Source organism: Haliotis rufescens, unplaced genomic scaffold (assembly GCF_023055435.1).
Source record: "Haliotis rufescens isolate VD_foot unplaced genomic scaffold, xgHalRufe1.0.p SCAF_3, whole genome shotgun sequence".
Lineage (NCBI taxonomy): Eukaryota > Metazoa > Mollusca > Gastropoda > Lepetellida > Haliotidae > Haliotis > Haliotis rufescens.
This window is the reverse complement of record NW_025964001.1, coordinates 21,082,460-21,099,944: the sequence shown is the minus strand read 5'-3', so window position 1 is coordinate 21,099,944 and position 17,485 is coordinate 21,082,460. Positions and strand designations below refer to the sequence as shown.

General features: G+C 35.9%; 1 protein-coding gene across 2 annotated transcripts in view; it reads right to left on the bottom strand.

Annotated features, from left to right (window-relative positions):
- The window catches only part of LOC124137081 (protein trachealess-like), a 120,625-nt gene that overhangs the window by 35,915 nt on the left and 67,225 nt on the right, over positions 1–17,485 (bottom strand). For both annotated transcript variants that reach the window (XM_046503234.2, XM_046503233.2), the window contains one exon: positions 7,716–7,954. In XM_046503234.2, coding sequence (XP_046359190.1) covers positions 7,716–7,954 — 239 coding nt within the window. The remainder of the gene's footprint in view (positions 1–7,715; positions 7,955–17,485) is intronic.

Genomic DNA, 17,485 nt, shown 5'->3' with positions numbered 1-17,485 from the left:
TTTAAATTCAACATAATCACAGTCTTTTTAATTACCCATAGGGTCAGAAATATCCATGTTCATAAAAAATGTATATGCACTAGTGCAAATAAGTCTTCAAGTGCACCAGTGTATTGTTTATGTCATACAGACGGCATTGTTGATGTCGGGAGGATGTCACACTGGAAACATTGTCATTCTGATTTTTCAAACCTCATGTAGCAATTCATGTACTACACTCGCTCTCGCTCGGGGAATAGAAGAATGCTGAATTCGTAAAATCAGTATGTCACACATTTTCGTATAATAATCTCTACGTTTGTAATATTTACATGGGAAACAATTTGACCCAGGACCCTTCCACAATGATGTGTGAGAACCACACATCAAATGCCAGTAATAATTCACTCACAACATCAAGAGTATGGGGTACCCCAGGTACCTTTCTGTCAAGACAAATGTACCCCAGGTACTTTTCTGTATACACATATATACCCCAGGTACTTTTCTGTATACACATATATACCCCAGGTACCTTTCTGTGTACACATATATACCCCAGGTACCATTCTGTATACACATATACCCCAGGTACCTTTCTGTATACATACATATATCCCAGGTACCTTTCTGTATACACATATACTCAAGGTACCTTTCTATATACACATATATACCCCAGGTACTTTTCTGTATACACATATAGCCCAGGTACCTTTCTGTGTACACATATATACCGCAGGTACCATTCTGTATACAAATATATACCCTAGGTACCTTTCTGTATACACATATATACCCCAGGTACCTTTCTGTATACACATATATACCCCAGGTACCTTTCTGTATACACATATATACCCCAGGTACCTTTCTGTATACACATATATACCCCAGGTACTTTTCTGTAAACACAAATATACCCCAGGTACCATTCTGTATACACATATACTCAAAGTACCTTTCTTTATATACATATATACCCCAGGTACTTTTCTGTATACAGATATATACCCTAGGTACCTTCTGTATACACATATACTCCAGGTAACTTTCTGTATAGACATATACCCCAGGTACCTTGTGTCTAGACAAATGTTGACTACAGTGTAAGAATCAACATGGAAATATCGCTACATCCAATAAACAAAAGTTGTTATCCATAAAGTTTTCTTATCCCAAAAGTTTTATTGTATATAGTAGTGGAAGCGATTATCTAGTGTGGAAAGACCTTTAGATGATGCCAATGTTGAAATATACTAAATCTGCAATCTCTCCATCAAATTTCAATTTCAAAAGCAAAATGCTAAATTTTGAAGAATTTAAAAATTAATACCGGTACATTACAGAGATCAAACGACATTTTTTTGCAACTTTCACTGAAAGCATCGATATGTTGAGTACGTATGTAGATACATTTCGGTACTCCTATAACAATACTCTGTTCCATGCTATAGTGGTCTTATTGTATGTCATCTTGTACACTGTATAACAGTTTCACAAACATTACGGAAGAAAATACAGTTAACCTCAGTTAACAAAAAAAAAGAAATACCAACTCTTACATTTCGTTGACTGAAAATATACATATAGTTCTATTTGCTGTATATTTAGAGTGTATATTTCAAGAAGATATCTATAGTTTAAAGATAATCAACCAAAAATCAACCTAAGTACTTATTTTTCCCTCCTGCCTCTTGACTTACTGACCAAATCTGTCAAGAAATGAACTGTTGTTACATTATGTTGAAATGACAGACCTTGTTATGATTAAATCTACGAAAATACTCTGAATATATGACTATGCATGTGAATGAGGCTAGGCATATGACATGTAAAGGGAGAACCAGGAAGTGATGGTAACAATGAACCAAAGCGTCAAAGTGTTTTACTTCCAAACTGATTTTAAAATTATTTTTGGTTGGTTAGGTTGTGAGGAAAATACTTTTTTACATGTATTTTTCTAAGAATATCAAACAGAATGTCACAGTCGTCAATAAAATTGATAGGACTCTCCAAAACAGTTTCAGTTCTAATTAGAATAATTTTTAAAACCTAACTTTAATCATAAAATATGGAAAAAACAGGATGCAGATATAGTTAAATTGAAACAAAATATTAAACAAATCATTTTTCATTAAAGCTAAACCTTGTTAAATCAAATAGTTTCTCAAAATATAATCTATTTGGAAGGAAACTTCAAGTACAGTATTACCGAGCTGATTGAAAAGTAAAACACGCTCAATTTCATCTGTACAAAACCAAACTAACACGCAAGCCGGAAAACTAGTTTCCAACAATACTAAATCTGAGAATCAATCTAAAATAAAAACAATTCCAGCAGAAATATGAGTATTTGATCATCTTGGCGCTATTTACCACCAAAGAAGAGTTCTGGAGAGCAAAGACGAGGAGATTGGAGGGCAATTGCTTTCTCAATAAACAGTTATCATTCGTAATATCCGTGAAGTTAAAATGTTTTATTATGCAGTAATTCTCACATCGCTGGACCAACAAAGTTATCTTCTTTTACCATGGGACAGTTTATCATCCCTAACCTGGGAGTGAAATCGCAGGGAGAAGCTTATTAATTTAGAATCTTGACTTTGTGAGTTCACCGCCACCCTCACTCAATTTGCCTTGATGCCAACAAGCCAAAGGACGCCAACTTAAACCGGCTGTGATGACGGTCATAAATGTCAAAACTCAACCACTAAATATCCCCTTATCACCACCCAGTTTATCTAGCAGGGGGAGTTTTCTGGGGAGAGTTGCTTTTCTTGGAGTGGGAATAGTATGGTTACCTTAGTATCTCCTGCCAAGATCTTTAACTTATAGTCCATATCAGAAAATGGCTTTTATCAGCTGTAGTTACATGAATGAGCAAGGCATGTCGTTGACAAAGGCTGTTGAGCTACTATCAGTGGCATGGAATCGGCCATGGAGATCTTTATATCCCATTCACACAAGGTATTATAGAATTGTTTATTGGACATTTTGATGGTATATTCTGATGAAGTTACCTTTAACTATTTAGATTTCATTATTTGGGATGATTTCACTGAGAGATATTCTGCCTCAATGAAAGGAAATGTCTTATCTCAAAATTATTGCTTTGTGAATGGGTGTTATCAGTTAACAGTAAATATTTTGTTATAGGTAGAATAACTTCTAAACTGACAGGTAGATGCAGCGTGAGTGAGTGGGATTTTATGCCACTTTCTGCATACATTTTGTAGCAAGGTGATATTTCATCACCCTCTCTAGCATTAGTCTGCATATGAATTGTGAGTGAGTGAGTTAGTTTGGTTTTACGCTGCTTTTAGCAATATTCCAGCATGATCATGGCGGGGAACACCAGAAATGGGCTTCACACATTGTACCCATGTCAGGAATCGAACCCGGGTTTTCGGCGTGACGAGCAAACGCTTTAACCACTGGGCTACCCTACCACCCCGCATATGGATTGTGAACAGGACACTTGTTTTTCAAATCAGAGACAGGCAATCCAGGAAGGTAATAGATAGGAATTTACACTTATATGCATGGTGTGGGGAATCCATTAATCTGTCTCCCAGACCCTACAGATTAAATTAAGAAGTAAACCAAACTCCAGTCTAAAACAATTCAACAAATCCAGATAGTTCTCTGAAATTAAGCATTCTTCTTGGCTCCATCTGGATTATATTTTATAGTTTGTAGATAGTTATATATACTACTCAAAAGAAGTTAAGGAACAAACGATTCTTTCATATTACTATAGTTAATCTGTCATAATCTGAGATATTAACCATAGTAATATGAAAGAATCGGGTGTTCCTTAACTTCTTTTGAGTAGTATATAAGATTAAAAAATTGGGGGCAATAAATATTAGCCTAGGGATCCATCAGTGGATTGGTTCAAGTTGTGTGCAAAATACAATGCTTCAAAAACAAATCTTATGGTTTTGATCAGTCATATTAGTTTTATATCTCTCTTGGTGTTTGATATGACGGTTATTCATCCTTTAAGGAAACATCTAGCAGTATGTAATGTTTGTTTCATATGGAAGCCAAATGAAATGATCAAATTTGAAAGTCCTAAATACCAACGACAACACTGGATCACTTGGTCAATGTGTCTGCACAGTTTCAGGAGAAAATCAATATTGGTTTCTGAAAGCACTTTTTATAGAATAGTACATCACCTTATCATATGAACAGGCAAATGTTATCCTGAATTCTTATGCAACTAAATCAATGAAAATAAAGATGTCAAGTGTTCACGACAGTTTTTATGTTTATAAACAGACCTATATAACCAATAGGTCTGTGGTTTAAACCTCCACAAACACAAAAACATAATGAAGTCAATTCTTAGAAATAAATATGTCAACAATAACAGTAATAGCTTCATGGACTGCTTATTTAATCATCAACACAACGTAGACAACCATACACAATCAATTACGTTGTTCAGCGCAATAATGCAACACAAACCCTGCCCATTCGATTATTAGCCAATCAGGAAACAGTAGTCCAAAGGTCGGCACCTAATGTTTTTCAATGTATGGTAACATAAATACCACAAAACTTGTTTGGGTAGCCCTTCAAATGAACCGAATCACTTGTAATATATTGTCATAAGAATATGAACAAACACAAGCACTTCCAGGCCACAGCTAAAATCTTCCACTCTTTTTCCATACACATCAGGAATGGTAACGGAAAAGACAATGGTGCTCATCTCTGCAATAACATTGAAGCTTAGTTTATGTCTAAGTCAGGTGTGATGTCTGCTATCTGTGATCATACATCGCTTTCAGTTCTACCTTTAGCTAACGAATGAGTTAAAATGTACTTTATATGACAAACATGTCAAAACAGCACCCACAAAAATTGTCCATTATTAAAAGAAAATGTATGCATTGCGGAAATGTACCAGACTGTTCCAGAAAATACAATTACACTGTAAACACACACACATTAAACAACATGCCTCCAACTGTTATCATCTGCAGGAGTCTTCAGATTAAAAAAATCTTGTATCGAATCAGAATTACCATGGTATCATTTGACAAAGGTGTCAGTCAAGGCTCCCTTATCACTGCAGGCTTGTCTGGAGATTTGGAGCCTCCAAAATACACACAAAACAAACGATTGGTGCTATCTGGCCACCCTGTGATTTACGGCAACTGCTGTAGGTCTATTTTGAGTCCTGTTACTCAACACAGCTGATTAGCAAGTTTAATCCTGGGTAATTTCAAATATATTTAAAAAACTGGATATCAAGTGCGCACTAGAGGGGAGGCCCAACAGGGGTTACCTGAACTGGCTTAAAGCGAGTCATGTATAAAGTGGTGGCATGTTGGATCAGTATGTTTGGTCATTTTCAAACAATGATATAGGTATTTCAACATTAATGTTGAGGCCTTATCCTGTGAATATGTTCAAAGGGACTATTCAAAGAATGTACAACAATGCAATTTCACAAAGATAAGTTTCTTAAGAGTAAATTTTGTAATAAATGTTATCTAGATTAGAGAAAACTTGAACACTTTATTTTATATAGACTTGAAATTTGAAGATGAGGCTTAGAAATTATACAACCAGGAGTCGATCCTCAAGAAGGTGATGTAATAAAAGAGTATATCACTCTGGGTGGATCTTCAAAAAAGGGACATAAAAGAGTATATCAGTCTGGGTGGATATTCAAAAAAGAGCATAAAAGAGTATATCAGTCTGGGTGGATCTTCAAAAAGGGACATAAAAGAGAATAATACTCTTGGTGGATCATCAAGAAAGTGACATAAAAGATTATATCACTCTGGGTGGACCTTCAAAAAAGGGACATAAAAGAGCATATCACTCTGGGTGGACCTTCAAGAAAGTGACATAAAAGATTATATCACTCCAGGTGGACCTTCAAGAAAGTGACATAAAAGATTATATCACTCTGGGTGGATCATCAAGAAAGTGACATAAAAGAGCATATCACTCTGGGTGGACCTTCAAGAAAGTGACATAAAAGATTATATCACTCCAGGTGGACCTTCAAGAAAGTGACATAAAAGAGCATATCACTCCAGGTGGACCTTCAAGAAAGTGACATAAAAGATTATATCACTCCAGGTGGACCTTCAAGAAAGTGACATAAAAGAGTATATCACTCTGGGTGGACCTTCAAGAAAGTGACATAAAAGATTATATCACTCTGGGTGGACCTTCAAGAAAGTGACATAAAAGATTATATCACTCCGGGTGGATCATCAAGAAAGTGACAAAAGAGTATATCACTCTGAGTTGATCTTTAAGAAAGTGAAACAAAAAAATATGCCACTCTGGGTGGTTCTTCACAAGAGAATAACTTGCAGTTACATGTCATCCTTGTTAATCATCCTACACCTCAGTTATCAGACATACATACAGCCAAACAGAATAAGTTTTAGGTTTTCGTGTGTTCCCCTGACAGAACAGGTTATGATAATCTTTCTCAGAAATAAATTGCCCAAATTGAGCCAGGAAGCCTAACACAAACAACTTCCCAAATGGGGCCTAATACATGTATTTGTGAGCCAGCTGTACCACAACACCAAAATAACAGAAGTAAGCGGCTGATGTTAACCATACACTGAGAGGTATTTATTATCATCCCTTACATTTATAAGTTTTTATCCCACTTTTATCTTGTACTTAACTAGCCCCCTTTGGGAGAGCCTCTTGGTGGAATGCTGCCACATGACTACCAGAGAATGTTTCTGATTGGCTGAGGGCGCCCTCAATGGTGAGAGAGAGAGCAGGACTCTTGCAGCCATCATTTGGCGTTCTGCTCAATTTGGTGTGAATTTACCATGATGCTGTCTCATTCTTTAACTAAGTGGCAATAAATCAGCACACATGGAAACAGACCTGGGGCAATCTATTCAAGCACACTTTAACCTAACAACATCTACTTGGCCAATAACTGATCAGACTGCAGTCTAGACGCTAATGTCTTTGGTAATGTCATATCGGTTTGCTCTACCTGCCAGTACTGACATAATGCTTTTGTACCAGTTGAGATACCAACTGATTGTTCTGCATGTTTAAAAGGGACAGTCAGCGATTTCAATTTGGTCAAAGGGGGTGACTTGTATAACATGATGAACTATGTTAAAGCAAATTGGAAAACGACTCTGTGTTGTTAAGTTTGTGTTTGTAGTCATCTAAATATGCAAATAATATTTGAACGAAATAGATTCACTCTCGGAGATCATTAAAAGACAGACATTTCATTCAAAATGTCTTGTACAGACACAGATACTGGATTGAATACTGTTTGGTTGTGGACTCTTACAGAAAGCAATCCTAGCGCTATGATGTTTGTAACTCAAACATAGACTTATGATAATCGTAGCGCTAAGATTGTTTTGTGAAAGTGGGCCCTGTTCTGTCATGACAAAAGGGGGAGTAACCTAAGGCTATTTGTCAGTTCTTCCAAGCTGGAATCAAGTCGTTGAGGACGGTGGGGTAGCCTGAAGGCTATGACGTTCGCTTGTCATGTGGAAGGCCTGGGTTCAATTCCCCACGTGGGTACAATGTGTGAAGCCCATTTCTGTTGTTTACCACTGGGATGTTACTGGAATGTTGCCAAAAGCAGGATAAAAATCCATACTCAAAGTTGCTAAACCCACTTGAAAATTCAAAACAATATTATGTATATAAATTAATCTCCCTCGACTCGACATAGTTTCTTCTTAGGGTGTTTCTAGGCTCACCTTTCACAGATTTATTGGGCGGGGGACCATCTCTAACCCACGGAGGATCTCCATGGCCTGAGAAGTCTCGAAGTTTGAGATAGCTGATGGAGAGTCGGATGATGGAGGCCTTGTCCAACTGGCTTGTGATGGCCGCCGGCAGGGGAAGCAACTTGGCCAACTCATAGAACTCATAGTTTTCCTTCCCACGGCGGGACCGCGCTGCATCTCGTGACTTCTCCTTCCTCATCTCTAGGATACTGCAAATAATTGAGACAATGGTTATACACTGTTGGGTACCTATATGCTACATGTCATTCAAATTGTGTCTTGATCAAATATATATTAAGTTGCAACATTTCTCAGTACGCAAAAAGTTGCAACTTGATCAAGTATATGAAAATTTGTGAAGTTTTTTACCAAGCTGATACACTTGATAAAAACCAATAAAATTGCAAACTTGCAGTATCAAAATATATATTTGCAAAGGCACTACTGCTCACCAGGTACATTCAAAGTGAACTGAAAATACTATGTTGTGAAGAAATAATAATGATACTTTTCAATTAAACAAATTTTAAACATTTTAAATTTAGTTTGGTTTTCAATACCTAATTAAAGTGTCACGATTAGTAGAGAAAAGCCTAACCTAAGTGTCAGCTCTCAAGGCATTGTGGTTTTTGAGAAGATAACACATAACTGTTTTACACAATACATATAAGTACACTTAAGGTTTTAACTTAAACGAAAATATACATAAGCTTGTAGCATAAACAAGTATGCATAAGCTTGCAATTTATGTATACTTATGGTCTTAACTTAAACAAGCATAAATAAGGTTTTAACTTAAACAAGTATACTTATGGTATAAATTTAAACAAGTATAAATAATCCTTTTTAACTTTAGCTTTTAACTTAAACAAGTACAATTATTTTCTTATCTTAAACAAGTATAAATAAGCTTTTAAATTAAACAAGTATACTTATGGTCTTAACTTAAACAAGTATAATAAGGGTTTAACTTAAACAAGAATAAGTAAGGTTTTAACTTAAACAAGTAATCTTATGGTATTTATTTAAACAAATATAAATATGGTTTTAACATAAACAAGTACAATTGTTTTCTTTTCTTAAACAAGTATAAATGAGGTTTTAACTTAAACAAGTATACTTACTGTATTAATTTAAACAAGTATACTTACGAGAGAGTATTTATAGATGTCAACATCTATATCATTAGGTTGAAATCCATAAATTCTCTCTGTTATGTATTTCACTTCTAACTGCCATTCAAAGAAGAACACATAAGAATGTAACTTATGTATATTAAAGGCTGTAACTTAAGTATAAATGAGGTTGTAACACAAACAAGTATAGGTAAGGTTGTAATCGAAACAAGTACATAAATTCGACCATGACAAAGTGACAGTTAGATTCTTTATGTTCACATGTGAACACTTCAAGCGAATACATTTAAGATCTACACCAGCATTCAAGTTCATGCTATAATATAGTTTATTTGTACATCACCATTATCTGTCAGTCTTTAGTTTCTTCTTCCTTCACCTACTGTGTTTACCCTGCACCACCTGCTTGATGATGAAAGATATGGCACTCCTCACACCAGGCAGTGCAGGGAGCCACACTATGTAATAGATCTGGTGAATGTGTGTCAAGGATGGCCCAGGTGATAGATAAAAGCTGTGATATCTCACATGGCAGCACCTACGACATGTGACTTTATCAAGTCTGATGTCACATGAATGACAGATACAACTTTATTACTACCTCTGACATTAATGCCTGTTGAATGATCATTAATGCCTGTTGAATGATCATTAATGCCCGTTGAATGATCAGTGAACACAAAGATATAGAGTTGAAAGGACTTCTTGTCAAATACAGTAAACTGCGGTTATAATGTTTGTTTGTTTGTTGTTTAACGCCGCACTCAGCAATTTTCCAGCTATATGACATATTATTACTTTGTTGGAAGTTCATATCCGTTGAGACGTTATATTTTCAAAATATCTATACTCTTGATTTAGTGTAACATGTGAACACCTCTCATAACTTGGAGAAAAGCAAGAAACAAACACCACACCTACAAATTCACCACAAAACACCTTCATTCACCTTGATTGTCTCTGTAGTAAAACATATTGTTAAATTTCACACCAAAGAAAATCCTTTTTTACCTATTTTATTAAAAAATTGCACAGGCATTTTACATTGCAAGCACAGTGGACCAAACCCTTAATGATGAGTTCTTAAACATTTTTTTTATCAGATTAAACTTTGTTACAAAATTTTATCAAAAGTATTAAAATGACTGACAACTAGCTGCTTAATTCCATCATTTCAATAACAATGACAGATTTGTCTAAAATGCAAAACAAAAGGCAGAATTTTCAAACTTTTTGAGAGAAATTAACTACAAACACATATATCAACACGTCACATGTTTTTTAGTCTCAAGTTTTTTTTAGCCCCTCAACAATATGTGACCACGCACTTTAATGACGTAATCAAGGTAGACGCTTCAATGCTCAAAGTATTCACCACTTGCTGCTGAAGTTGTGGTGCAAATAAGGCTACACGAGGAAAGATATTCATTAAGTAATGAAAACATACCTCAAAACCTCCTTTTTCCCAAATGTACATTTGAATCAAATTTGATCTGATGATAATTTTGCATCGGAACAATCGTATGTACTGATTATGTATCGGCAGATGTTTGTAAACTTTCTGTCTGTAATGTCATGTGACTGACTATGTTGTGCATCTATTTTTAACTTGACTGTAATGGAGGGGCTCGAAATCATGTGACTGTAACAAGATGGTGACTGATGAAATTAAGCGAGGCATTATTGCAATAAAATTAACAAGACATAGTCATATGACCATCGAAGTGTTAACAGAAATAAATGTTCTCAGATGCAAGACTTAATTTTCGTGTATTGGGATTGTTATTAGACACATAATAAGAATTACTTCTTAGGGGCTTGAAATCCCATAACATGATATATCTCAAAAAACATTTTTCATACATTTTTCATACATCTACATGTCTCAACCTTGAAATTAATAAAAAAAAGAAATTATGCTGGCTGTCTGTTTTATGCACTCTTTCAAAACTTTAATAAACTGTTTACTTTTTCAAAGTTCTACTCGGCCGGAAGGCACTTTAATGATAATTTGTCGTTTTGCTATATTAGCTCAACAAACATCATTGAGCAGAACATAACACAACATTTTTCATATCACGTTATAAAAATAAAACTTACCTACAAACGAAGGCACTACAAACTGACATATTCATAAAGTAATCTAATAGATTTCCACAAATACTTTGACACTGCGGAATGTTTGTTCCGATGCAGGTGAGGACACTGTGTATCAGGGACAGAGGACATCTGTGTGCATGCCTCATGGGTTAGGTTGTATGAAGTCAGTAGCCTTCATCAATAAATATGTCATAATATATGCAACAGCGGCTAGAAATTGTCATTTACAAATGATTTATTGACTAACACAGATGCATACACAATTTGGTGATTATAAGATTATCTTTCCAAAAGACATACAATTTCCTTTTATGTGTCAGAGCATGGACATATGCCAACAAGCGCCAATAGGTCTGAGTATGTTGACAATGTGATTAACAGTTCAGAGCATGTTATTTGTGCCTATGTCACACAGACTGGATGCTTTCATGAAACTGGAGTGTGAGTGAGTGAGTTTGATTTTTACACCGCTTTTAGCAATATTCCAGCAATATCATGGCGGGGGACACCAGAAATGGGCTTCACACATGGTACCCATGTCGGGAATCGAACCCGGGTCTTCGGCGTGACGCATGAATGCTTTAACCACTAGGCTACCCGACCGCCCCTTATGAAACTGGAACAATTGATGACTATTAAAAACAATGAAAAGTGCCAGATTGAAGTTGATAATAATTCTTATGATTATAGAAAGAGTTTTGTAAGTCATATTTAAAATTATTAAAAAACACAAATATTAAAACATAAAGTTCAAAAATGTGTATGAAAAAGGCGTGTGTTTCACATAATGTTCATCATGTCGGTCAATGTCAATGGAAAAGAAATGCGCTCCTGTAGTAATTATTCAGCAATACCGCAGCATTGATTTCCTGTTAGGCATCCAACAAGTGAAGTTTATGACATAGGCATTGACCACCACCCCCACACAATGCATAATTGTGTACACCCAGAACCCCCTCACCAAGGTGAACACTTCAATACACAAATGCAAATGTCGACTAGAGTTGTAAAAACGACATGTCTATTGACACTTAGTCATAAACGCTAATTCTATTCTTAGTGAGCACTGACGGAAACAGAAAATGTTGCTACTTCCTTGGAGTGAGGTCCTGCACATGCCTGTCTCAGTTGAGTGCACAGATACGAGAGTAAGTGCGACATTGACACCACTAACAACTTCCTCCCAGCCCACATCGTCACCAGTTTTGCCTCTTCTGGTGTCCGCTAATGTTCACAACAACAAAAGACGACCTAAAGCTACAAAACCAGACATTTTTATTGAGCTATATCTTCTTTATTGAATGCTTGCACCAGTGTGGTAGTTTCTTGCCGTAAGCAAGATTGTCGTAGCTCATTTGATGAATGATGAATTGCAACACCAATACTCTTGGCAATGAGTTATTGACAGGAGGGTGGGAACCTCCTCCAAAGCAATCAATTTACATTGAAAACAAATGCTGTTGAGCTTGAATTATGGAAAGAAGTAGACTTTTTGTAAAGAGCTAGCTTTTTTGCTTGTCAGGGTACACAAATATCTCTTTACGAAGGCTGTTGTTTGTGTTTCAAGTAATTCAATAATAAAGTTCTGATGATACCTGGTAGTTGTTTCTCATCATCAATTCTCAACAAGATCAATGGCAGCATTTAAGGACACATGTTCACGGGAACTTCTTTAGCGTGCGAGTGTCTGCTGAATCTGAGCTGTTCAAAAACCATGCTTGCATAAACAAGTCTCTTCATTTTCAAATCTTGTGTTCATTTTAAATAAATGTTTTAATCATTTTTATCTCGGCCAAATATCAAACTAGATAATATTATATTATAATGTTGTACATAAAATATATTTCATATTAAACAAATATTTGGAGATAATATTCAAATTTGAATAAACTTTAAAAAAGATGGTAAGAAAACACTGATCTTACAAGCAAATAGATGGTTTGGGTTATGACTTTATCTTATCAAAGCTCTGCTCTAACTTTGATATAACATCTGCATTTAATAACATCTGCTACAGACCAGAAAGCCAGAAGCTCACTTCGATCAATGTCTGCAATTATGTCTTATGTACTGTTTGACTACCAAATCAATATTTATCCCAAGACATATGAACTCAGTTTTTTTATGAAAGGTAGATTGAGTGAGGGTGTGAGGGAAGGTGTATGGTTTTACACAGCTTGTAGAAATAGTCCAGCAATATCACAGCAGGGGACACCAGAGAGTGTAACTCCCATACCTTAACATAGACTTACGACAGTCGTAGTGCTAATGTTGTTTTGTACAACGGCACCCATGAAGGTGCTTCACACAGTATACCCAAGCCGGGAATCAAACCTAGGACTTTAGCATGAAGAATAAATGCTTTAAAAAATAGGCCTCTCCACTGCCCATGTTATCTGAATTTTTATCTCCTTAAACTCTTCTCTCAGGTTAACAGATAATCATATAAACTGAACGAAGAAAATGGGAATCATGAATATTTGGGGGGATATTTTTAGTCTCAGTCTTCGCTACAAAAAAATATCACAAAGATATTCATGATGCCTTGTTTGTTTTTGTTCAGCATGTGACACAAACTTGTGGCTGTTTTATGATTTTGTTTTTCTTCTGACTTGAGAAGCAAATTGCCCTCATATGCATCAATATATTGAGCATATTGATGCATATCAGAGCCATGGTAATCATACCAATTTTGACTGTTGTATGTCTATTCTAAATTAGATCATTTAAAAGACAAAGAGAAAATTAATCCTTTGGCATGATCCTCAAATAGCTATCAACTGTTACATATATGGATTTTTATGAAAAAAAAGTGATCTAATTACATAGCAACAGCCTGCAAGGTTCACAAACGGATTCAAAAGGCGTCGGCGACACTGAAGTCACTTGCAACATATTGTGATAAAATCTCCTGATGTGATGTTTTAAGGGCAACTTCTCCGTTCTAAATGGCTCCAATAATGTGACAATAGGAGCTGATGTATCATTGCTTTGGTCAAACAAGATTATTGATAAAACATTTTTTTTTTACAATGTTATTGTTTTGTTGCTTTTTTCAACATTTTACAGAAACAAACATGACAATGACCTCTGCAAAACTGAATAAATGAACAACTAATAATCCAATATACTCCCAAGGAAAGATTTCAAATATTCTACAATTATTTTGGAACATACCTGATTGGACAATTTCAAGTTTTAGGGACAACAGAGAGCTTAAAATTTTGTGTTTTACCATACCTGGCTGTGACATATCTTTTCGCAACACAATGATTGGTGTGATGTCATAGTAGTGACATGCGGTGTTGATCTAATCTTTAAAAGCTTGATTAGTTTTCTTTTTATAGTATACTGATGTCAAAAAGCATATCCTTGAGCCATAATTTGTTCAAAGGCTATCATCTGTGTTTCCAACCCACACAAAACATTAACTCAACCTAAGCCACTTCACTCAATAGCTTCATTTCACTAAAACAACAAAGAGTTCACGTTTGACAATTTTGTCATGGTAGAATGGAGTTAACATACTGTGTTATCTTATGTAGAGCTAGGTTAGCTGTACATTTACCCTAGTTAAACTTAACATTTGAAACTTCATGCTGCACGTCATCTTCCCGAGGCAAGAGAGTTAACTGACTATAAAAGTCCAGTTTCCACCCTTGCCGAACTAGGCTGGTATTATGGAGTTACATTTTGGCTGGACTAACAAGTCTATGCATAGTCCAATCAAAATCGCGCACCGAAATCGAAATCCGATTCGTAAACTGTCGTGCATATTTTGGTCGATTGCAGGATTTGCAAAGCATGTGCACTGCCAATTCGTTGTCAGCAGATATTTTCCAAATCTTTTTATGTTTTTAATCAAGGTGCTCACATGATTTGATGCATTTCGCCATGTAAGACCCGTTTTATCACAATATAGATCTTGATTATGGATCAGATCGTCCTGACTCGGCGCCACCATTTTGTGTGAAGCAAACGTAAGTGATGAGAGAGGTGGAATGTGATTGGTCCATAGGAGAGGCTTAAAAGGGACATAACTGGTAATAGCCACTGGTGGCGCTACGATCGTGCCCAGTAATTCCAGCCTAGTTCGGCAAGGGTGGAAACTGGACTTTTAGAGTCAGTTAACTCTCTTGCCTCGGGAGGATGGCTGCACGTTGACTTCGAAAATTAATTTAGCATATTCTATATACAGGTAACATAGCCTTACATTTAAAACATTAAGTATATTTCCAAATGATTCATGTACCATTTAATTCTTTGCCATCACAATTCAAGACCATTTTTAGTGTGTGCTGTGTATACACCATGTTCAGACCCAGACAGTGTACATATGCTGTATACTATTGGTCACCGACCAGTTATAACCATTATTTTCATGTTATATCTGACATATTCTGTGTACAAAGTTGACTGTACCAATAACCTTAATTTTTGTGAAACTATGAGCAAAGGCACTTATTTCTGTCCATGGAATAAGATCCAATTGATTTCGGTTATAACACTATGATAGGGAATCAAAACAGTGGAAATAGAACTTTCCCATCAACTTACTGTACCAGTTATCGCCATCATCTTAACAGCACGTGCCACATGATCACGCACACCACTTCAGTTAAACAAATTACATTTTTTAGTATCTTGGATATCGCACTCAATTTTTTTATTCATCAAAATGAATAAGAAATGCTATTATCAATTTGTCATCTGCAAACTGACAAAAAACAATATTCTCCAAATTCGATCTTTACATCCATAACACTATGTACTATGGATTTCACGATATATATAGGATATGCATTTTTGGAAAAAATGCTTTAATAGGTTTCAGAATTGTAGAAAGAATAGACAAAACTGAAAGTGCATTATTGTGTTGTTTGATTTATATTTTCTCGTGCATAAGTCACGTGACACCGTGTCTTTTCTAAAGTTGTTTTTGAGCAAGGTGATTATGGTGGGTTTTTTAAAAACATTTCCTCACAAGAGTTCGTTTTGTTCCTTGGCGATAACTGGTCGCAAGCCAGTATGCGTATCACATGTTTAGATACACTAAGCGTATTACATGCTTAGATCCAGACAGTCAGCATCGCTGTAAACTTTGTATACCGGGGTAATAAATGTTAATATCCAGACAGTCAGCATCAAAGTATGCTATGCTTATTACATGTTTAGATCCAGACTGTCAGCACACCTGTATACTTTGTGTATTACATGTTTAGATCCAGACAGTCGGCATCGCTGTATACTATGCATATTACATGTTTAGATCCAGACAGCCAGCATCGCTGTATACTATGCATATTACATGTTTAGATCCAGACAGCCATCATCGCTGTATACTATGCATATTACATGTTTAGATCCAGACAGGCAGCATCACTGTATACTATGCATATAACATGTTTAGATCCAGACAGCTAGCATCGCTGTATACTATGCATATAACATGTTTAGATCCAGACAGCCAGCTCACTGTATACTATGCGTATTACATGTTTAGATCCAGACAGAAAGCATTGCTGTATACTATGCGTATTACATGTTTAGATCCAGACAGCCAGCATCACTGTATACTATGCATATAACATGTTTAGATCCAGACAGCCAGCATTGCTGTATACTATGCATATTACATGTTTAGATCCAGACAGCTAGCATCGCTGTATACTATGCATATAACATGTTTAGATCCAGACAGCTAGCATCGCTGTATACTATGCATATTACATGTTTAGATCCAGACAGCTAGCATCGCTGTATACTTTGTGTATTACATGTTTAGATCCAGACAGAAAGCATTGCTGTATATTATGCATATTACATGTTTAGATCCAGACAGGCAGCATCACTGTATACTATGCATATAACATGTTTAGATCCAGACAGCCAGCATCGCTGTATACTATGCATATTACATGTTTAGATCCAGGCAGCTAGCATCGCTGTATACTATGCATGTTACATGTTAAGATCCAGACAGCCAGCATCGCTGTATACTATGCATATTACATGTTTAGATCCAGACAGCCAGCATCACTGTATACTATGCATATAACATGTTAAGATCCAGACAGCCAGCATCGCTGTATACTATGCATATTACATGTTTAGATCCAGACAGAAAGCATTGCTGTATATTATGCATATTACATGTTTAGATCCAGACAGGCAGCATCACTGTATACTATGCATATTACATGTTTAGATCCAGACAGCCAGCATCGCTGTATACTATGCATATTACATGTTTAGATCCAGACAGATGGCATCGCTGTATACTATGCGTATTACATGTTTAGATCCAGACAGCTAGCATCGCTGTATACTATGCATATTACATCTTTAGATCCAGACAGCTAGCATCGCTGTATACTATGCATATTACATGTTTAGATCCAGACAGAAAGCATCGCTGTATACTATGCATATTACATGTTTAGATCCAGACAGCCAGCATCACTGTGTACTATGCATATTACATGTTTAGATCCAGACAGCCAT